This window comes from Nesoenas mayeri (genome assembly GCF_963082525.1).
Source record: "Nesoenas mayeri genome assembly, chromosome: 20".
NCBI lineage: Eukaryota > Metazoa > Chordata > Aves > Columbiformes > Columbidae > Nesoenas > Nesoenas mayeri.
The window spans coordinates 5,577,670-5,601,144 of record NC_137569.1 but is presented as its reverse complement, the minus strand read 5'-3'; the positions used below and the strand labels follow the sequence as shown (position 1 = coordinate 5,601,144).

The 23,475-nt window shown below is 57.6% G+C and overlaps 1 protein-coding gene across 1 annotated transcript; it reads right to left on the bottom strand.

Annotated features, from left to right (window-relative positions):
- Window positions 1-94: 94 nt before the first annotated feature.
- Window positions 95-22,405, bottom strand: TMEM132E (transmembrane protein 132E; the record flags this gene model as incomplete). Its single annotated transcript, XM_080357010.1, has 9 exons — window positions 95-1,123; window positions 1,627-1,818; window positions 1,908-2,187; window positions 2,763-2,968; window positions 6,413-6,556; window positions 6,784-6,976; window positions 9,691-9,831; window positions 10,190-11,087; window positions 22,333-22,405. The coding sequence occupies 9 exons, from the start codon at window positions 22,403-22,405 to the stop codon at window positions 95-97; spliced, it is 3,156 nt and encodes a 1,051-aa protein (XP_080213136.1).
- Between the last annotated feature and the right edge of the window lie 1,070 nt (window positions 22,406-23,475).

The window sequence follows — 23,475 nt, the reverse complement described above, 5'->3', positions numbered from 1 at the left end:
CTCCAGCCCCGGGGAAGCAGCCAGCGTGGCGTGGCGTGGCATGGCGTGGCACGGTGTGGCAGCCCCCTCCCTCCCCTGCCCCTCGGCCCCTGCGTTAAGCAATCTCTTTGATTCTGCGGATGTAGTTGTGAAGCTCTTCAGGGTCTTGCAGCCCCATGTCCTGGCAGACCCACTCCAAGTCCTCCTCATCAGCGATGGGGATGGAGTTGTAGGCCAGCTCGTCTGAGGGCAGCGTGGCAAAGGTGGTGAACTTCACCCGCTTCCGTTTGGAGGTGGGGGAGTTGAGCGGGTCCTCGCTCTGGTCCCGCGTGGAGCCCCCCGAGGAACCGTCCCCACGGCCATGGACCTGGCTCTGCACACTGGTCTGTGAGCTCCCGCTGCTGTGGTGGTCCCCATGGCAGCAGGTCTGGACGTTTTCCAGGGGGTTCCCGGGACTCTCGGGCTGTGGGGAGAGGTCATTGTGAGCCCGCAAGGGCTGCCCGTTGCCCAAGAAGACCCAGTGGTGGGAATGGTCCATGTTGGTCTGGCCTTCAGGCGGGATGCGTTTGTGCCGGTATTTCAGCACAAAGACAATGCAGTTGATGAGGAAGACCAAGATGGCCAGACAGAAGACACCCAGGAGGGCGTACATGCCTATCTCCAGGTCCGTCAGCCCCCTGGTCACCTGAACAAAGCCAGTGGGGATGGTGGGGAAGTCCTCGGTGGGGTGAGATGCGCCGGACATCCTACTGTCCTCGCTGGGCTCCGCATTCCTCTCCACCTCTGCCCGCAGGGTGGTGCTCGCCCCCGTCTCCGCCAGCCCCGGCTTGCTGGGCACATGGTCATAGTCATAGGTTGGGTCCTCCTCGGACCCAAAGTGGACCCGCACACTGGCCAAGGCTGTGAAGAGCACGCTCTTGCGCTTGGTTTTCTGGCAGCTCTCGCAGATGATCAGCTCGGCCCGCAGCAGCTCCCCCGTGCCCTCGCTTTCCGCCACCACCAAGGGGAACGCCCGGTCCTGGGTCACCGAGACCACCTTCTCATCCAGACTGGTCACCACCAGGTTGTAGTCCTTGGGGTCATAGAGGGAGAGGGGGGCCGTGGTGCCGTCACTGTAGGAAATCCACAGGCTCAGGAGCGCTTCCTGCGGGACCAACACAGGCACCAGTTGCCCAGTACGATGCCAGTCCCACCTGCACCCATCCCTCCATCCCTTCTCCTTTGCATCCTTCCCTCCACCACATTCACCCTTTAAACCCTCCACCATCCATCTCATTCCTTCAAACCATTACCTAGTTTTTCCCTTTTGCCTGTTCTTCTCTAAATTTTCCCTCTGCTTGCCCAGGCTCAGCCCAAATCCCAGCCCCAGAGGTGCCATATGTGGCTACCAGAGCTGGGCTGGGAAGTGTATAGGATTTATTCTAGACCCCTTTGTCCTCATGATTGTGTCTTGTCCCCAGAGTTGGTTCGTAGGTCAGCATGAAGGTTTCTAGAGTGCTTTGCAGATCACTAGGGCATCTGGAGAACAGTGGGTGCTGTGGGTGACTGTGGGCAGGATTTGGGAGGGAAGGTTTGTAGATTGAGCCCTCATCCCATCCTAAGTCCCGCACCGGGCCCCCCAAGCCCAAATGCACCCCCTGGCCTCACCTGCTTGAAGAAGCTGAGGGTCTGCTGGATGGACGTCCGGGCAATGATGGTGTGGCTATTGCCAGGGCTGGGGTGGAGGGACAGCGAGAGGCTGGAGACCACCTGGGCCTTCAGGTCCGTGATGCTGACCTTCTCCTCCGCCACCGTCACCAGCGTCTCGCCCAGCACCGCCTCCATGAGCGGGGACACGACCTGCAGGGGACGAGGGTGCCTGTCACCACCTGCCACCCCCAGCCAAACCGGCAGAGGTGGGGACAGGCAGCCGGGGGGGGTGGGGGTACCTTGAAGAGCGTGGTGCCCGGCTCCCTCCCGGCCAGCGTGAAGCTGTCCACCATGTGGGCCACCCGCGGGTCGTCCACGCGCATGAAGTCACTGACCAGGTCGGTGACCTCCACCAGCCAGTCGGGCCCCAGCATGGTGACCACCTGCCCCGTGCCCTCCGCCGCCGTGGTGTGGAACTGGGTGAAGACCTGCAGCGTGGCGTGTTGGTACTGCAGGGCACAGCCCCGGCTCTGCTTCCTCTCCTCTTCATCCTCCTCATGCTCGCTGTCCCGCACCGACCTACGGGATGGGGCAGTGGGTGGGCAAGTGCTGCCAAGCTCTCCCCCCGACACTGCAGCTCTTCAGCCTCCCCAGGAAAGGAGAGGGGTGGCTGGGCAGGGAGATACAAAGGGTCTCTCCAAGCAGGGGAAAAAAACTGGTGGCTCCTGGTCAAAAAGGATGCTTGTGGCCCATGAGGTCTCTCAGGGCTTTAAGGAGGTCACCAGCATCTCTGTCCCCTAACCAGGAAAAGGAATGAGATATCTTGGGCTAGGATAGGTACCTGGTTGTCTCTAGACCTCAAAGCAGGGCTAACTTTAGATCTTGTCTGCTCCTGGCCTCATCTGGACTTCTGAGCATTGCCAAAGACTGATGTTCCCCATCAGCTCCAGCATTTGACCAACCACACTGTGAAACCTTCCTCCTCCATACAAACATGCAACCAGCATCCACGATCTCTCACCTTTTCACCGAGGACCATCTTTAAAACCCCCTCATTAAGTAGTTGAACATGGCAATTAGACCCTCAGCATCACCTTCACCTTGCCTTCTCCAGGCTGGACAGACCCCAGGCGTGATGGCCCCATAGCACCCACCTCCTGTCCGGCAGGATGGGCACCCTCCAGCCCTTCACTTGGCTTAGCCGGGCATCCGAGAGCTCGATGTGCAGTGGCAGCTTGGGCACCCACACCGTCATCTCCAGTGGGGCAGAGAGGTGCTCGTAGGTGAAGGTGACCCGGGCACTCATGGAGCCCTGTGACTCCTTCCCACTGACGAAGACGTAGTCGCAGCTGCTGGAGACCTGGGGGAGAAGGGAGGATGAGGGGGTTGCTTCACAGAGGTTGCAAACTGCTCATCCAGAATGACATTTGCCCCCAAAAATCACCTCTGCCCACTCCCAGAGAGCAAAGGCAGCCAGCACAGACCAGCCCTGTGCACAGGTACCCGCCGGTGCCTTGTCCCCGTACCTCCCAGTAACCCCAGCAAGAGCTTCCTGGAGTTCACCTGAACCCTCACGTTCATCTTTTCTCTCTCTTTCTCTTTTAATTCCCATTTATGCATATACCATTAGTTAAATTTGCTATAAAATACATGCATCCGGTGGGGGGGGGGGCACTTATTACCAACCAATCTCAGCCAATTAAGGAGCCAAGAGCTAGCCACTACAGCATCACCTGTGTTTTGGCTGAGGCCATCAGGGTCAACAGCATCTTCTTCCCAGTAAGGGTGGCAGGAGACAACGATGCTGGGGAAGCTCCAACCTCTCATCTGCAGCAGCTCCATGGCCCAACCCTGACCCCCTCTTTCCCCTGTTACACCATCAGGAATTACATCTGAGTTGTTTGCCACTGGGGAAAAAATCCCACGTTTGCTCAGCAAGCAGATGCACCGTGCATTTCAACAGCACAGACGGGCTCATTTCCAGCAAACTGCTCTCCCACATGGAGTCTCTGATGGTTGATAAGGGGTTGAGTCCATGCTGCATGGTGACTGGCAGCAGAGGTGACAGCATCCCTGTCTCTCTCCCCACCTTATCTTCAGGCACCTGTGGTCATTCAGCTGCAGTACTTTGCATTTTGAAGGCCACAAGCAGGGCTCAGCTTCCCCAAGAATTCCATGTTTTAGCTGCAGGAGCCCATCATGAGGTGTCTGTGGTCCCCAGGGCCGGAGGAGGACGCAGAATCTGGGACCTGGGCTCCTTGGGAAGTCCCCGCTCCCTGGACATGGAAGTACAATGCAGGAGGGTTTGTTCCTCATCTTCGTATCAGAGATACCAGCTCAGCGCGTCTGAAAAGACAATCTCATCTCTGGCGGGGCAGCGTCTGAATAAAGATGAGCTCCTGGGTGAATCCTCCAGCAACAGAGTGCTCTGGATATTGTGCCATTTATCACAATAAATATGATGGGCTGCTGCTTGCATTACCTTAGCTAATAAATCCCCCAGGCATCTTCTTCTGGGGACCACTTGCTTTGCAATTGGGGGATTGAAACTATGACAACAAAAAATCCCAGCACGTCAGGGCCTGTCCTGATGATGGAGTGACTGCAGATTAGCCTTTAAATGAACTGCATGCTTGTTCAGAGAAACTTCCCGGATTTGCAGCAAGGCACCGGGAAGCGAGAGGCTGATGTCTGCCTGGGCTCCAAGCCAAGGCTCTGCTTCTGCAGCGAGGAGCTCCCCAACTTGGCACAACCTCAAGCATGGGATGAAGGGGACACGTTCTCCAAGGCCCTCAGGAGTGGGAAGAGCCACCACAGCTGGTGGGACCCCATGTCGGCCAGCCAGAGGTGCTGGTGGTGGCTGTGGGTGACCAGGGTCCCCGAGGCTGCAGTCCTGCTGAGCTGACTTGCTCCTGGTGGGTCCTCACGCTCATATGGATGGTGGCTCCTGAGAAAGGTTCACGTGGCAGGTGAGGTTCTACATCTCCCATCGAGCATCGCTGGCAGCAGAGGTGGCCCTTCCAACCCCTGCATGTCCCTCAACAGGTACAGTCCCCAAGGCCATAACACAGGCAGGGAAGGGGGATATTTTCTATGCTACCTTCAGTAATGAGGTCCTCTTCTCTGGGCTGAGCACGGGCAGTCACCCTGTGTCACTGCAGAGGGGGATGAGGGTGACAACTCCCACCCATGCTCTCCCACCATCCTTCATCAGTGGCCCTGGCACATTCATGGTGATGTCCACCAGGTCCAGGACGTTTCCCCTCCACATTACACATGAGAGCAACCACCACTGAGCCACAGGAGGAGCAGCTCCCCAGCCCTCCTTCACGTTAAATTATTTACAGGAACAGACAGCGCATCCCACGATGTAAGCTTTGATTTATGTAACAGGTTTATAGCCCTGACACCATAATCATACTCCCCAATCTCAGCAGGTAACTGAGAGCTCCCTCAGAAACAAAGCTCCCGCACAAACACAAAATAACTCAGCAAGAAATTGCACAGGGCTGCAAGCGGCGAGCAGGAGGCGAGCGGGAGGCGAGCCGGGCCGGAGGGCTGCTCCATGCATTATTCATCCCAGCGTGTGTGCAAGTGTCTGCTCCCCCCAGGTCTGGGGACAGCATGTAAATAGATTTATGAGTAGAAAGGCAGCACATTAAACAGTTTAAGTGTCTTGGAGTCCATCCTGAAGTGTATTATTGCTCCAGTGTTTTATCACACTGCGGAGGACCGCTCTCCATAAATTAGACACATTGCTGTAAATCGCACAGATGGGAGTTTTAGTCAAGAACTTGGGTAAACAGTTTGTGACACCGGCTGTCACCCACCCATGCACCCCCCAACTACTAGGGAGAACAAATCGCAATGCAGCTGGGGCACAGGGACGGGGCTCTGCCAGCACCCCTGGCTCAGCTGGGAGAGCAGCCGGTGCGGAAGGGGAAAAGGCGTCATGGCCCACAAGCTGGGGGACATGGGGGAGCCCAGGCCCCCCACGTGTCTCCCTGCCTCTTCCTGACACAGTGGGGACATGGAGAGGAGGGCTGGCTGGGTGCATGCTGGGAGAGCGGTGGAAGGTATTTGGAAGAAGGTGGTGATGTCTGGGTGGATGGATGGATATGGTGAAAGAATAATACGGCTGGTGAATAGATGGATACATACAGTGATAGAAAAATGTATATGGATGAATGGGCCTAGTTATGGAAAAATTACGTCTGTGTTCAAGGACAGACTGCTGCCTCGGCAGCTGGGGCGGATGCACGGGTTGCAGCAGCACACCTTTTACATTCACCTGATCAGCATCTCCTCCATGAAACCCCTCTTGCTCCTCTCCCTCAGTCCCTCTTTTCCCTCCCTCATCCCCAACTGCCCAGCTCATCCCCTGATACCTCACTGGGGTCAGCCCCCAACCCCAGCTCAGCCCAGCCCCTGATCCAAACAGGAGATAAATGTCACCTGGAGGCACGAGTGAAGCCGCTGATGAGAATGTGCAGCTTGCATTAGAGGTGACAATATTTCACCTTATCAGCACTAAGTGCCACGATAACCCATAGTTATTGCTGCTGCCTGGTGCCAGCCTGCGCAGTGCTGGAGCATCCCACAGCCTCTCTGGGGACAGTGACAAAGTATCTTGTCCTTCTCCCAACAGATCCCAGGGAGAGGCACATGTGGAATGCAGCCACTGAGGGGTGATGCTTGCGATGGGGTGGGCTTGTCCAGCATATCAGCTCCAGCTTCATCCAGCTCCAGCCCATGCCACCGTTGGGGTCAGCACACCTGGGGGAAACCCGCTCCCTGCACCCACCTTGATGATGTCTTCATTGTTGGACTTGCACTCAACCATAGCCGAGACATCCACGATGACACCGCTCAGCTCAATGGCGATGACCTTCACAGGAATGGCCACTGTCCGCCCCGTCAGGATGGCCGTGTTGATGATTTCTGTGTCCTGGGGATGAGGCACAAAGGGGACCATCACGTTAGAGGGCAGCCTGTCCCCCTGGGGGCAGATCCCAGCTGGCCACTCTCCTGCTCCAGCCCTGGGGCAGAGAAGGACCCATATGTTGGTGGGTGGGTTATGTAGGTGCTGCAGGCCAGTGAGAGATTCCTCAGGGGGACCCAACCCATCCCCAACATCAAACCTGATAAGCTAAGCAAGGGTAGGAACCCACTCACCATGGCCAGGGGCACGATGGCCCGGATGTCCCTCTGGATGACTGTCAGCTCTGTCACCACCTTCTCCAGGTCGGGCGGGGGGTTGCGGCCCCGGTAGTCGACGTGCCACATGATGCGGCGCGTCACCGACTGGCTGGTGAAGTTCTCCATCTCGAAATCCAGCTGCATGATCTCAGAGGAGGAGTCCCCATCCCTGGGCAGGGGGACAGGAGGGGTGCCCCATGAGCAGGATTGCCCTGAGTCTGGCAGACACCCCAGGATCGGCACTGGGCGGTCCCCTCTAGTGATGCAGAGCATCCCCAGCGAGTCTCTTCTCAGGGTCCCCCTGCCTCCCGGAGGGACCATGCTGCAGGTGCCACCTCCATGCTCCCAAACACAGCAGCCCTGATCCCTCACTCTGTCAGGGGCTGAGCTGACAGAAACCTGCAGATTCCCATGGGAATCTTTGCAGTGGGAGGGAGAAATGCATTTCACTGCCTCTCCCCTTGGCAGCTCAAGCAGGTGCCCTCCCAGCGCCATGGGAGATACATGATCACAGGGTGAGTGTGGCCATGGCCCCAGGGGACACTGAGTGGTTGCAGGTGCTGCTCTTGTCTCCCTGGCTCCATCTTCCCGGCAGCACAGCTGGATTTACTGCTCTGGGCTGCTCCCACCTGCACACTCATCTCCCTCAGGTCGAACCCCATATGCCCCACACCCAGGAGGGCACCCTCCAAGCTAAACTTCCCTCCAAAACCAGAGCATCTCCAGGGGACACTCCAGAGTCCCTCTGAACCACAGAGCCAGCAAAAGTCCCCAGAGCAGGAAAGGTTCCCTGCACAAGGGGAAGCCAGGACTGGCCACACTCTCTTCTCGATGTATAGCAGCCTTTGAGAAGATCCCATCGATCTGGGGATGCAGGATACAGTTGAGTTTCTCTCTCATAAATATCTAACGAGTGAAAGGGAGCAGAGAAAGAGGAGAGCAAGAAGCCAGGGCTGCTCCGGGCATCCCAGGAGTCCTGCCAGGGGACAGTCACCATCTTCTGCCCTCCCTGAGCATCATCTGCTCTCAGCCACAACAGAGATAGGAGCTGGGCTGCCCAGATTTGGGGGATAGCTAAAGGTGCAGCTGCTGGGGTGGAAAATACCCAAAATCAGCCATTATCACCCCAAAGCTCAGGGTTTTTTTCTGCTCCTTACATAGCTGGCACTGCCAAAAGCCCCCAGAGCCCCAAAAAAGCAAACTCCTCCGGCTGCACAGCCTGGAGGGCAACACGGCTTTGAGACATTCACACTTGCCGTTCCGTTAATATTTGATGGAGTTGTTTGTCTAAAAGGTGATTATAATCACTTTAAATTCATCCTCAGTCTCTAACCTTTCCAGGCTGATTTGAAGCGGCGGCAGACGGGGAGAGGGGGAAGGAGGAGAGCAGAGGATCTTGCTGGCGGCAGGTCTGGCAGCTGCGTGTAGGGGTTCTGGGGTGGCCATGCGGAGGATGGGGGGACTCGTGGTCCTGGGGACACTCCACTGTCACCCATGTGGCTGCAGGCTCGAATGCTGCAGTTGGTATCTGGAAGCAACAGTGTGGAGTAAAGGAAAATCCATCCTCTGGGTAAGCATGTGGGAGGGGTTTTCTGCAGACAGCTTTTGAGCTCATGTTCAAAGTAGTCAGAGCTGAGGGTCTTCTTTCTGCAAGGACTCATCCCCAGCTTTCCTTGGTTTTGGGGTGGAGGGCAGAGACACAGAGATTTCCAGCGCAGAGGGGCAGGAATGGTTCAAGTGCATCAGCTCATTTTAACCTGGCTCCTGGAAACACTTGTCTCCCTTTTCCCAAAGACACAGCGATGGAGATGTCACAGCCTGGGGACAATTGCTTTCCAGCTCTTCAGAGAGTCCCTGCTTTTGGTGGTTTTGACCTGCCCTTGCTCGCTGTGTCCTGCCCACACAGATGTGAGGAGCAAAGCTGTCCCTTGTCCTTGCAGCCTTCGTCCACTTGCAGAACAGTCCCATGTCTCCCTTCTCCAGGCTGAGCAGCCTCTGGGTTTTCAACCTGGCTTTGTGGGTCCTCACTCCTTCAGATCATTCTCATTTATATGCCCCGGATTCTCCTCAATCAACTCGAGCCTTTCCTGAAGCCCCAGGAAAGGGCATCATCCTCATGTCGAGCAGGGCAGAAGATGCTGCCTTGGTTCACACTCCCCATCTGACACTCATCCATCACCTTAGGGTCCAGACGGGGCCTTGCCTGAGGACTGCTCCCCTTCCTTCCCAGAGGAAGCAGCAAAGAGCTGCTGCCCCTCACGGTATTAAAACTTCTTAAAAAATTAAAATGCTTCCACCCCAAACTGGAGGATCCTCTGTGGCTTCACAATTCACCCCCCAAATCCACCACATGTGCCCATCAGCATCCAACACAGCCAGGATCCCAGCTCCAAGCTTGGGATGCAGCTGCGAAATGATCTCACAACTTACGAGCGCATTGCTTGAGCTCCAGCTTGGTCACTTGTGGTGACCCAGAGCAGATCCCACCTCACAGAGCCCCTGGACAGCTGTGTGCCCGACCACAAACCTGCCCACCTTGGGCCACAAAATCCATCTTCACCTGCCCTTTAGCCAGCTGCACAGTGCCAGCCAAGGTTAAAAACCACACACAAAATTAAGCCCCTTCCCATGTTGGTGGGGGATCTACCTCAACCTCAGCGGTGCTGACAGTTTGACCCCAAAATAGCTCATCCCCCTCTGATGCCCTCAAGTCCCCCAGTCTGGGCTGTGCACCACCATGCCTCAGTTTCCTCCGCCAGCACCTATGTGGCACCACAGCCAACCAGGCACCCAAGATGGGGGATGAAGGGAGAACCACTCCCGGCAAAACCCCAGCAATTTCCTCAAGCCCCTGCTGTGGGGGGCAGAGGGGGTTCCCCTTACCTGGGCCCAGCGCCATCCGCCCTGGCCACATCGACGGTGGCAGTGGAGTGCTTGCCACCTGTCAGCAGCTCCGAGCTCACCAGCCACTGCCCGCTCCTCGACTTGGTGCTGAGCAGGTTGACGCCTTTCTTGGCCTTGACCCTGTGAAGAGCGATGGTCAAGGCAGGATTCTCATCCCCAGGCACCCCTGGAAGCCCCCGGGACACCCTGCTGTGGGGGCAGGGAGATTTTTTTCCCCCTCAAACCCTGGATGAACAACCTTTCCCTTTTCTCCAACAAGCTCCCACTGCAAAGCCCCAAAATGTAGCAAGTCAGGTGCTCCCATGGCCTCCCTTACCTTCCCAAAGTCCTGCCAGACCCAGTCCACTGCCCGGCAGGTGCCACAAATGCAACACACCATCCTCATCCTCTCCCTCCTCCCCATGGCTGCCTTGGCACAGCCCAGATGAAACAACCACCCCCTCAAAAGGCGTCTGCTCCCAGGGTGGGGGCACCATACCTGAGCGTGAAGTGCTCCACCGTGGAGTTGGACATCAGGTAGAGGAGGATGCTCAGAACCTCACCCGGCTTGAGAGGCTTGTCGGGCAGGCGGATGAAGATGTTACCATCCAGCCGATGCTCCTGCATGGGCTGCCCGGGGGGGAGCTGCAGGAGGCTGACGCTACCGATGCGCAGCAGCGGGTGCTGCGTGGGACCCTCAGTCCTGGCCCCCGCAGCCCCGCGGCGAGGGACTGTGTCCCCAAGGCACTGGCCAGCCCCGTCGGGGGCGTGCAGGGTGTAGTACAGCTCGGCTTGCTGGCTCTCGCCCGGCACCTCCAGGCTCTCGGGGCTCTTCCTCCTGCCCAGTGGCACGGCCGGGGGTCCAAACCAGGCGTGGGGCAGCTCTGCCTGCACCAGGCACGTGGCCAGGCTGCCCCGCAGGCGACACGAGCTCTTGATCTCACGGGCGTCACGGAAGGCGTGGAGCTGCACGCAGGGCAGCCGGTCGGTGACGGCGAAGTCGTCCCAATCCCGGCCAGCGATGTAGAAGAGCACTTGGACCACGGGTTGGCTGGCCACCAGCCGGGGTTGGATGATGAAGGCGCGCACCTTCCAGTTAACGGTGAGGCGGTCAGGGACCTCCAGGGTGCTGGAGGGCTGCAGCTGCTCCTTGGGCAGCACCAGCCCTGTGCTGAAGGGCCCCAGGGTGACGTTGAGGACGGGCAGCTCCTTGGTCTGGAAGACGACAAAGGGCTCGGCGCGTTGCAGCGGGGCGCTGCCGTTGCCTGCCGGGCCGGCTCCCACCTCCTTGAGGAAGAAAGCCAAGCGGGTGTTGGACAGGCGGTAGCTCACGGGCAGTGTGATGGCACCGGGGGGCTCGGCAGGCTCAGGGCTGGGGGCTGGTCCCTTGGCGTGGGCTGCAAAGGGGATGGAGAGTGTGGGTTAGTTCAGGGCATCCTCCCAAAACATCTCCTGAGCCCCAGAGCACAGAGCCTGTAAGGGTGGTGTCAAGGCCAGACTGTCACCCATCACCCACCCAGGGATGCCACCCCCAGTCCCCATGCACCAGAACTGGTCCAGCCCAAATTTTTCCAGGCATGGACGTGACCTAGTACAAAAGCGATTAAGACAATGTTGGTGCCGCCTTGCGCAAAATGCAGCAGCGCCCAGGTCCGACAGCCCTTAGGAAATCCCTTTTGTCATCCATTTTCACCATTTTGCCTTAAAAAAACTAAATAAACAAACACCTTGCATGCAGGGTGCAATGCCTGCCAGCCCCACACTCCCGGGGGCTGGAGCTGCCCAAGCCCCTCAGAGGGAACTGGCCACCCCCTACCCCACTGCCACGGCCAGCAGGTGGAGAGAAACGCTGTGAAAATCTTTCTGGTAAAACAGCTGCTGCGAAAGGTGGTGGGCATGGAGCCGGGCTGACGGCACACGCTGCGCCGGCAGCTGCGGGAGCCTGGAAGACATCTCAAGGTCTTTGCATCTACCAGCGGCTGCCAGCAATTCCCAGGAGACCTGGGTCCCCCCACCCCACCTCGGCTCTCCGCCAACCCCCTCGCACCCCCGTCCCCGGCGTTGATTGCAACTGTTCCCAAGTGGCTCCCAAACAGGAGAGCCCAAATTACCCGCGTCAAGCGGCGCAAAAGGTGCGGATGTGACAGCTCAGCTCTCGGGAACAGCTCAGCCCCCTCCTCGGCGGGGGCTTCGGAGCATACCGGGACCCCGGGGCTCTTTCCAGCCTCGGTCAGGCCCCCAAGGGCTGAAGGAGATGCAGAACCCTGCAGCCCACCCGGGGAGCTCTCTGCTGCGGGGCACAGGGGAGATAAGCAGCTTAGAGGGCTCATAAAAGGATTAGCACTCGATACGGGGACGGGCGGCATCCACAGCTATGCTGCCTGGGATGAAACTTGTCCGAGAGCCAGGCAGCCGGTTCCTCGGGGCTGGGTAGACACCGGGGACATGCTGCTGGCATCACCGGTGAGGCCACGGGGCCGGCACCACTGTGGGCACAGCTCAGCACCTGGCAAACTAACCCTGCTCACCGCTGAGCCCGTCCCGCTCACCTGCTCTGTTTTCCCCCCTCCTAGAGAGCCAGGAGCCACGGGAGAGTTGTTGGGCCCCAGAAAGCACCCATGGGTGCAGCCCTGCTCAGAAATAACCACTGGCAAGTGGGCTTTGTGCTCCTCCAGCTCGTGGAGGTTGCTTTTTGTCATGAAGTGTGAAGGTTTGTGTCCTCCCTGCATCCCAGCTCACACAGCCACGGCTGCTCCTGACACCCCAAGCAGTTCAAAAAGAGGATTTTGTCCAAGGCATGAGATTATTTGTGGAAAAACTGTGAAAGGATCCACCAGCTGGAGTGACAGGAGCCTGACTGCCTGGGCAGGACCAAAGGACACAAAAGTAGCCCAGGAAAGAGTTTGACTCATTTGGAACAGCATCAGTTTTTATCCCTTAAAAGCTCTGGGGTTTAGGGAAGAATCAGGTCATTTGTGAAGAAAAGACACCTGAAAAATCCCCAACAATGCCCAGCACAGCCCCAAGTGAAACCCACCCTTAGGAGGGTGTGAAATGCCCCATGTCACCACCTGTCCTTTGGGTGGGGGCCAGGGAAGCTGGTGCCCTGTCCCAGTGAGCACCCAGTCTGCACCCAGCGAGGGGCACCTGCTGCCACCCACCGCACTGGGAGGGCAAAAGCAGCCAGTTTTTTGTCTGCAATTTGCCACCAGCCCCAGCTCATGGCAGAGACCCCCCAGCCTGAGCCGCCAGCAAGCGGTTCCTTCCTCCTCACCATGGGGATTCTCTGATGGCAAATATGGGTTGTGCACTGGGGCGGGCAAGGAAAGCCCCTCTGCTCTCCACAGCCAGGCAGAGGAGATGTCCTGGGGACCCTGCTCGACTCAACAACCGGCAGCTCAGTGTGGCCAAGCTCTGTTGCAGTGGGGACACTCAGGGTGTCTCCAGCACTGAGCCCAGGCACAGACCTGCATCCTGGCCATGCCAGATCGGGGAAGCGAGCAGGGACGAGCTGGGATGGAGATTAATGTGATGGTCACGATTAGTTCAGCGCAAGCGGATTGCCGGCACCCAGAGAAGCTATTTCCTTCCACAGACAAAATGCATTTAAATGATGCTATAATCTGTCGCCGGGAGGGGGACGGGACCGGCGCCTCTGTTACTTGGCCATAAACTAATCCTGCTGCAAGAGGGTCTAACCCAGGCACATCCAGCCTGGGGTGGGTGCCAGGAGGGTGGATCCCAGCCTGAGCCTCTGCACTGCGATGGACGCGGGGTGGGGAGGGAAGGAGAAGGGAGTAAAGTGATGCCTGGATGTACGGATGCGTGGCTGCAAGGAAGAAAGGGTGGATAAGGACAGAGGAACAAGCAGACAGAACGGAGGATGGATGGATCGAATGAGATAGGCAGACAGCAAATGGCTGGACAGCAAAAGAATAACTCTAGGAAGAGAGAGAAGAGGTGATGGATGGAAGGATGGATGGACAGCACGCACATTGGCTCAGGAGATGTAAGGAAGATCATAGAATCATTTTGGTTGGAAGAGACCCTCAAGATCATCAAGTCCAACTGTTAACCCAACACTGTCACTAAACCATGTCCCTAAGAGCTTCATCTACACATCTGTTCAACCCCTCCAGGGATGGTGACTCCACCACTGCCCTTGGCAGCCTGTTCCAATGCCCGACAACCCTTTCTGGGAATAATTTTTTCCTAATATCCAATCTAAACCTCCCCTGGTGCAACTTGAGGCCATTTCCTCTTATCCTACCACTCATTACTTGGGACCAGAGACCAACACCCTCCATGCTACAACCTCCTTTCAGATGGATAGAAGGAGAAAGAACAGATGAAAGGATGGGAGGACAGATGGACTGCACAACAGCTCAGGAGGCTCCAGTCCCCACACCCCTGTCCCCTGCTCTGGGTTCCAGCATCTCCTGGGAGGGCAGGTGGTTCTCGTACCCTCTCGGCTGGCTGGGTTTTGGGGGGGAAGAAGGGTTAAACCCCAGTCACTGGCTCTGCTCTGTGGCTGCTGAGGTTAACGGGATTTGCAGCGCCTGACCTGCATTCTGAGTTTTATTAGGCTGGCGCAGAGGGGACCATATGGTCCTTCCACCCTTGCAGCTCAGCACCGCAAGCAATAAAAAGCAAATCTCAGTGCCTGGCCAGGCTCTGACCAGCCCAAGGGCTGCCTGGACCCCCCAGGTTAAGGAGCCATCCCAGCCCTGTGGCAGGACAGGACTCATGCGTGTCCCCTCCATTCCACTGCATAGCAGCCCACAGGGAGACCTGCAAACCACAGTAGGGAGAATGGGGAAGACGGGGGGTGGAACCACACAACTGAGGGTGGCCCCCTCGCCAAGCCCCCACATCTGCCCGACCAGATGTGCCCCACACTGGGCACAACCACATGGCCAGATGGCCTGAGCCGCTCCTCCCACCCACGGGGGCACACGGGGACAGCGGCAGCACCCTCCAGCCCTGCCCTGAAATCCAGAAGACCCTCCCAAGGCCAAGGGGTCTTGCTGCTGCTGGGGATCTCCAGCACCAAAAGCCCCTGCCCGTCTCCCCTTTGGCAAGCGCTCCACTGCAGCATTTCAGTCACTACCAGGCACCCTCCTGCTCCACCTCCTCTATTCAGGACAGACTGACAGACACATGGGAAAAGAGGCTGACAGACATACTGGATGTATCTGTGGCTGGTGGCAAACACTGTCTCTTTCATGTTCCTTTCTTGCTCTGAATCCCCAGCAAATGGGGTACAGGGGGGAGTGTAGCTCAGCCCCTCCATTCTGCCCCCACTGCAGCCTCGCCAGCCCCGTCCCTGCTCCCATCCACCGTCCTGAGGCTGAAGAGCCTCCTCCTCTTCCACTTATCCAGCACCGATAGCCAGCGCTGAGCTCCAGCTTAGCCCCAGCCCCAGCTGTCTGCCATAGGGATCACTTCTGCCACGCTCCAGGGGGGATCTTTATCCCAGCTTATCCCATGGGATGTGGCGGGGGGCTCCCGGCACATATATCCCCACTTAGCAGGGAAGAGTGTATAAGAAAAACCTCTGGAGGAGAAGATGGAGGGGAGGATTAAAATCTCTCATGGTGTTAATGGGAGGCACTGGGGGCTTGATGTATCAATGGGCCAAACTCAGCTGCAAGGGAGATGTCGAAATACCGGTGATGTGAAGTACCAGCCCTGGCTGTGCCATCTCTGGCCAGGGTTGTGGCACATCTGGAGCTCCCAGGGTTGTCCAACATCTGGATGTCCCAACAGTTGGATGCTCCAGCTAGAGGCAACCCCAGCTCGCACACCGTCTCCCCACCCATCCCAGGCATCGCATCCATCCCTTCCCCTCCTCACCCCGTAACACTGATCCCCACCACGTTACACTCCCACCCCAATGGCGTCCCAACCCTAAAAAAAAAACGACAAAAAGGGGAAATGGAGGCTTCTGTGCCTTCACCTCCACCCAAAATTCAGTCAGGCCAAACAGGAGCCCCTCTCTGGTGCATGTTTCAATACTGCTGGGGAAAAAAAAAACACTCAGTAATAAAACACAAGTTGAATTAGATAACACAAGTGGGCCACTCATGGAAACCTCCTAAATGTTTTCCAGCAGCCGGAACCTTGAAAATTGGTTTCAGCGACATAAAAGACAACAAGCTATTCCTTCCCTCTGACGCGCCGAGAGCCTCCATCTCCAGTCCCAGCTAATTGGAACTCAATTAAGTGAATAATTGTTACAAATGTAAAATTACCTTCCTCTGGCGCACAAGAGTGAGATGCCCCGGCTGTGGCCGCGGGGAAGGGAGGGACGTAGGGACATGGGGACACTCCCTTCCCAGCCCCCAACTCTGCCCACAGCCTTGATGGGGCAATAGGGTTGGGAAGCCCCATGGTACCGAGGACCCCAACCCACAGCCTGGGAGGTTAAACTAGTCCAGGCTTTCCAAAACCAGCCCGGGGTAGGAACTGAGTTCGTGGTGGTCAGGAAAAGCGAATCAAGTCTTCCTGTGAGCATCGGTGCTGGCTCCGAGTGGATTTTCTAGTGCCTAATACAGAGTTGTGCTTATGTCTGGTGGGCACTGCTATATTCGCCTTTCTTTTAGGTCCTTGAGGTCTTTCCCCCTCCGAAAGGGTCCAGCCTGGCTTCATCAGCAGAAGCAATAAAATAAGAAATGCTGGTGGGACACGGGCCAGTACACAGCCTGTTTTTTGGGGCTGGCAGCACTAAGCAAAAGGGAACCATCCCAGTGCCACACCAGGCTGGGGTGCTGAGTTTGCATTTCCCCCAAGAAATTATTAAAAGGAGCAGAATAAAAAAGGAGAAGAAATTAAAACAAAACAAAAAAAAAAAGGAAGAAACCTACAGGAATAAATAAATATGGCCTAAATGGGATGTGCTGTGCAGAGGAGCAGCCTGCCATAAATTCCTGGAGCCGGCAAGGCTTTTACGTGGCAGCTACTTTAGAGCAATATCCACAAATCACGGCAAGGGACAGGTCAGGGGAAGGGGAGGAGAGGGCATTTATGGAGGAGGAAGAAAAATGAAGAAATGAATTAAAAGGGAGGTGGGGAAAAAGATGAGGAAGTGCTTGACCATGAGTGTCCACAGGGATGCTTAGGGGCTCCGGGATAAAGCCGGCAGGGGTCCGGGGCTGGATCCCCATCATTGCCAGGTTCCCCCCGTGCCAGGAGGAGCCACCCTCGCTGCCTGCAGCAGCAGGAGGGCACAGATGGTTTCCCCAAATACAATCCCCCGGGGAAGCCAAAAGTAGCGGGGGGACGGGCGGTGGGGAGAGCCCTGCAGGGTGGTTCTGGGCAAGCAGGGACAGGGACAGCAGCTCCCGAGGGAGAAGCCCCCATCATCATGGTGTTGGGGTGGAGGCGATGCAATGACCCTTCCAAAGCCACGTGTCCTGCTCAGATCCCCCTTGTCCCCTCCTGCCACGGCCAGGAGCAGGAACATCCTCCCAGCACGCTCCAAATTTGAGCACCAAACACATCCCCTGGGCTGTGCCCCCCCAGCTGCCACCGCCAGCCCGGGCTGTGCCAAGTGACACGTTTCAGACTGATTAGACACTGATTAATTTTCTCCCCTGGTGACACGTGTCAGGCTGTGTTCGGAGCCAGAGTGGGATTCAGTTCTAGAGGCACACAAGGAGCTGCAGACAAACCCAGTCTGTAGCCAAGGCTGGGGTCCAGCATCAGCCCCACACCACACTCAGTGGCCCCCAGAAGCCAGGTTGGGGACAGGCACCAGGCTGGGAACTTCATCAACTCAGCCCTTGGCAAAGCGGCCACAGCACCAAACACGCACAGCTCAAATACATCCCCTTCCTTTTTTTTAATTTAGCTGGTACCCGGAGAGGAACGCAGCCAGCAGCCGCCAGTATTGCATTTTCAATTTTATCTATCTTCAAGAGGGAAAACATAGCTTTTCCTTAAAAGAAAATAAATTAAAAACTAATTAATTCCCAACTTCTGCCATTCCTGTGGAAGAGCTGAGCCTATTTAATCATGGGAAAACCTGCCCTGTTAACTCTCGCAGAGGGGACAAAGCCACCCTGGCAGCACCCACTTGGGCTGTCAGCAGAGATAGTGACAAATCAAGGACGGCAAATTTGTCCAAGTGATGGGAAAACGCTCACCGGCAGGAGACGGCGGCTCCATCCAAAGACTGTAAATCGCCTTGATTGTGGTGTCCTCCTGGGGGGCAGGACCAGCGAGCGAGGGACTCAGCACCCAGCCAGCAGTGAGGGACGTGCGCCCAGAGGGGAACAGCAACAGGTTGGGCAACAGCTCAGGAAAAGTGAAGGGACCAGTGCCCAGGAGAGCCACATCCCAATGAGCAGCCTCTGCATCCCAAACCTGGGGCATTTTGGAGAGAGGTGACAGCCCATAAGTCACCCTGCTCAGCTGGTGCCTCCCCCAAGGTGAGTGAGACAGGGCCACCATCAAATGGAGCTGGAGGACCCTGTGTCTCCCAGTTTTGAGGGGAACAGTGAGCTCCAACCTCCTCTCCCCTTGGCAAGGAGCACCAGAACCTGCCTCACTCCACACCATTGAACCATGGCTCCTTCTGCCATCACACACAGACAAACTCCCTGGGAGAGACCCCGTCCCCAGAGGCACCGCCAGAGTCCCTGGCCCCGTCACAGCACGTCCCACCCCAGGAGCAGCCACCTTCCTCCCTTCCTGGGGGGCTGCTCGTTAGCAGAGCCGTGTATTTAATAATAAGAGACACTGATTAGATTAGCGAGAGTGACCTTTTCCAGATGGATGGCATGCTCGTACGGTGGCAGCAACGGGCGCCACGCGGGACGGGAACACACAGGCAGCTTGCTGATTCCTCCACACCCCAACGTCGGGCTATTTCAGCCAGACAATTGCAGGAGCCGCAAAAAAAGATCAGGTTATGCCATGTTCTGCCTCTCCCCTCATCCATCATCTCCAAGGATGAGGCCACGTTCTGCTGCTCACTTCCCAGTTAGAGCCTGGGGGGCTACAGCAGGGGATGGAGCTGGGATGCAACACTGGGACGCTCTGCAGGGGCCTGGCTGGTTAGTTTTCCCTTTCCCCCTCTTTTTAGGATGCAGAGAGGCTGGGCAAGGAGGGACCACAGCAGCCAGTCATGATGGGGTGAATTAAATAGTAGCACTTAAGAAAAATAGCCAGGTTTCCTAAAAATCACTAAGCAATCCCCAGCCAGGGGGTTGCTGCCACCCAGTGCCCTGCCTCTGTGTCCCCCAGTGATGTAGCAGGGCTGAGATCAGGGTGCAACATCATGAGCACACACATGGAAGGATGTCTCTGGATGAGGGTTTCAAGGCACTTAACGCAACCCAAAGTCCCCAGGGCCAAACCTTGTGACTGATGCTTGCCAAAATCATCACTCAGAGGATTTCCATCATGCTGCCGGTAGTATTCCCCACCCTTTTCTCTTTCCTCAACAGCACCAAGAGGACAAAAGATGTAGAAGGAAAGGCAATTGCCCAGTGGGGTGTCCAGCTTTGTACACCCATGTTGCAGCACAAGCACCCTGCTGGGATTTAAGATATCAGGGTTGGGGGAGGTGGAGTGGGCCCTGGGGTCACACAAGGCCACCATTTTGGCTTTCGGCTCTGGGGTGCCCTTGTGTGACCCTCTTTTCTGTGGTAGCGAAGGCAAAACTTGTGCCAGGTTTAACCCAGCACAGAAGCCAAATTCTGCCCTCTCGCCCATTTGCTAGAGCAAGGACAGATCTTGTTGCCCCTTCTCTGCTCCTGGCTGGAACTGAGGATGCTCAGCTGCACCGACCCCATCCTTCTGGCTGGGATGGGCTGTTAAATGAGCAAACACTGGGTGAACGCTCCCGGTTCAGCAGCAAGTTATTGCACATCTCCACCTGCTGGTCTGAAAACCCGCAAGCTGGGAGATGCTCTGAGCTGAAACAGGGATGGGGGGTGGTCCATATCTCCTCCCGTCAGGGTTGGAATGCGCTGGCTGGAGCCCCCCACCAGGGATGGAGTCACGGGCCACAGAGTTGTCCTTCACCCCCAGCCCCATGCCTGGGACTTGCTCATGGTGGGAATTACTGGTGGGAGATATGGGGAGAACAGCACATCCCCATTCCCACCAGCAGCGGGATGGATGAGCCAGAGATGTAGGATCCTACACCAGACCCCAAGCTTGCCTTGCACGCCAAGACAGATGCTCAATAACCCCCAAACTGCCTCTGGGTGAGAGCTGCCACCAGGAGAGGGGAAACTGAGGCACGTTGTGGAGAGGAGGCTCAGCAGGGAGAAGACGCAGGAATCCAAGCTCAACCCCACAGCCAGCACAAGTTATCCTGCAAACCAGCAGGTAAATCCCACCTACACCATATTCCGACAGGTCCCTTGCAGCTTCACAGCACAACCATGCTGAGCACACACCACCTGCCCCAGGGTCTGTCTGTCCGTCCATCCCTCCCACGAGCCCTGGGGCCATCCCACCCCAGAAATGCCAAAAAAACCCAAAACCCTTCCTGGAAGCAGCTGATCCAGGGCCGGTAGCCAAGCATCTCCCAGGGTGCCCAGTGCTGGCAAGGCTGGTGCTGAGGGCTGCTCTTAAATAAAAAACAAGGGAAAAGGGAATAAAAAGCCCTGAGCAGGAGCTTCGCCGCTGGCTGACCCCCACGGCCAGCCCCAGCGATTTGCAAGAAAGGCTGGGAGAGTTCAGAGCTCTCGGCCTCTTTTTCCGGCTCCCTCCCAGACCTTTATTTGTCCAGGAAAGGCCAAAGCGGCAGCAAGGGCAGCTGCATATCCTGAAAAGAGCCTAAAAACTCCTGGCAGAGGCTTCTCTCCCTGCTGGCACAGGCATCCTCCCGCAGCAGCACGGCGAGCTCCAGCCCCGCGTCCAGCACAGCCACTTCATGCCGGCATTGCCACCATGGGGACCCCCCACCCATCGCATCCCCCAAGCCCAGGGGCCACATCCTGCTCTGGGATAAACCAGAAACCTGACACATGGAGCTGTTGGTGTCCCAGCAGCAACAGGGGGCTGGGAAATGCCCGGGAAGGGGTGGAGAACAGGGGGCTGCATCCAGCCCCTGCACGGGAGGCGATTCCCGATGGATCGCTTCCACAGGGGTATTTCCCATCGCCTGCCAGCAAAGCCCACAGCTGCCTTCAGCAGTGCACCCACCATGGAGAAATACCAACCCAGACAGCTGAATCTCATCCAGGCAAATTTGAGAAGCAGGAGGAGATGGCGCTTCCCTGCTGGCTGCCAGCAAACCCCCTGACCTGGGGTCCTGCCCAGCAAACCCTGCCCAGGCAGCATCCCAGGAAACACCCCGTCTTGGGGTACAGGGAAGCAGCATCTGCCACCCCAAAGGATGCTACGTGAAGTTGTGGTGCTCGCCAGCCTTAAGCATCTCTGTTCCTGTGTTGGGGTCAGTTTTTCAGTGGGGGAACCCCCTGCCGGCTCCTTGCGATGCTCCCAATGCTTCCTCCTGATTTCAGCACTGCGGGTGGGCAGCCCCCCAAGCTCCTCAAAGAGCCTCGAGGGGCTGCAGATGCCTGAGAAAGCCCTGTCTGAGCTCCAAAAGTGCTTTGGCCACGGGCTGCCGGTGCAAAATGGAGCTGGGCACGGTCCAGAGATCCCTCCGGCTCCCAGCGGGTCTTGTTTGAATGGGGCAGCGCAGCCCCCAGGACACACTGAGCCCATGGCCAGAGCTGGGCTGGCAGGAGGGGTCCAGGTGGCTCCCCTTAAACTGCAAGCAGCCCCCCACTGTCTGCTTGGCCAAGCCAGCTGCCGGGGAAAGCCGCTTTGGCTGCAGCGTCTGCGGGGCTTGGTTTTACACAGAAATCATCTGAAAAAAAATCCACGGAAAACCAGCCCTGTGTCCCCCAGGGTGTGTGACTTCGCTTCGTTCTGGCTTGCCAAAAAAGCCCCCAGCAACAGGTGCTGGTGTCCCCAGAGCTGCCACCGGGGCAGGCCGGGATGTCACCGCAGCTCGGCTATGGCATGGCAGTGATTTGGATGCAACTCAGAGCAAGTGAGCGCAGGCAGCGGGGCCCCCCCTGCCCAGGCCGCAGAGAGAAAGGCGGCATCACCAACCCCAAAAACACGGGGGATGGATCAGAAAGAAACAGAGGGATAGCAGGGGCTGCACCCCCCTCTCTGGCACCCTAAAATGATGCCACCTCAGCAGCACTTGCCCTGTAACTCAGTGCAGCCTGGGAAAGTGTCTGGGTGGGGGTCTGGGGGATGAGCGAGTGGATAATAGCAGATAAAGCCCCTGATCCTCCTGCTAAAGCAGCTCTGCATTAAGGATACATGGGGCTGAGGGGGGGGTACAGAGAGGATCTACCCCCCTGCCGCCCTGCTCCCTGTCTGGGGAAACAGCCCCGCTGCAAGCGCTCACAAACACAAGCTGTCATTTTATTAAGCCAGGAATAAACTCTAATCTTTACCCATTTCAGTGCGGGGGTCGGGGGCACAGAGGAACAGGAGAGGTAGTAGCTGGGGGGGGTCCCAGCCGGGCACAGTGGGGCAGCTGTTGTACCTGGGGGGGGGCAGATAGGGCTGGAAGAGGAGGTGGGTGCAAACCTTCCCTATGATGCAGACACACACATAACATATACATGAACCCCCCCGCCCGGCTCCGGCAGCACTTACCGGGGAGTAGCAGGGACCAGAGGCAGCAGAGCAGGGCAGCCGGCCCGGGGTGCATCTTCTCCGGAGAGGCCATTGCAAGGTGGGGGGGGGGCAGCCAAAAAGCCGGGGTGGGGGGGGCACAGCCACCCCCGTGGCAAAATAAAAATAAATAAAAGGAATCCAAACCAAGCACCAAAAAACCGCAGAAATCCCCTAAATCCAACCACGTGCGAGCCGGGAGCAGCAGCCAACGACGAAATTTGGGGAGGGGGGGGGGACCCGGCTCAGGTTAGGGGGGGGCTCGGCTTTGCCCCCCCCAGCTCAGCGAGCAGAGCACCCCATCTCCGGCCCCCCACCCCTCCCCACCCCGCACCCCAAACCTGCCGCAACCCCCCCACCAGCGTCTGCAGGGCGACCGGAGGAGCGCCCAGCCGGCGGGGGCGGGTCCCCGTCCTCCTCCTCCTCTTCCTTCTCAGGAGCCGGGGGGGCGGGGGACAAGAGCACGTGTAACCCCCTCCCTGGGGAAAAAAAAGAGATGAAAAAAGACGTGCTGATAAAAGCTGATGCTGCAGGGCTAGCGGGGCGCCAGCCCCCCCATGCACAAAAATAAAAATAAGATTTCCAAGCGCGGTTCTTCCGAAAAAAGAAAAAAAGCTGAATTAAAGCGCTCCCCCCAGGAAAAAAAAAAAAACCAACGGTAACAATAAAAAAACACAACCGAAAGCAGGCGGGTGAATAATTAATCCCAGGCAGATGCAATTAATCAGCAGCAGGAGCAGCTCGGTGGCGGAGTCCCCGCATCCGAAGGCAAAGTTTGGGGGGAGCGGGGACGGGGAGCGGCCGCCCCGCAGCCGGGGGGGCGGGACTCACCCGCTGCCCCCCTGTTTGGGCTGCAAGCGGGGGGACTCGGCCATGAGGATGCAAAGGAGGGGGGCTCCCCGCCTCCTCTGCCTCCCCCTTGGGTTAAAGAGGGGAATGCATCCCCTCCTGCTCGCAAGGAAAATTAAAGAGGGGGGTGCAGGAGCCTTGGGGTAAGCGGCAAGTTGGGGGTTTCTGCTCTTTGTCCCCCTCCGGGGGGGCCCCGCCGCTGGGCGCTCCCGTGGCCGCTCGCCCGGCTGGAGCCGCATTGGGCTCCGGTGGGTGCCAGCGCGGGGAGGGCGGCAG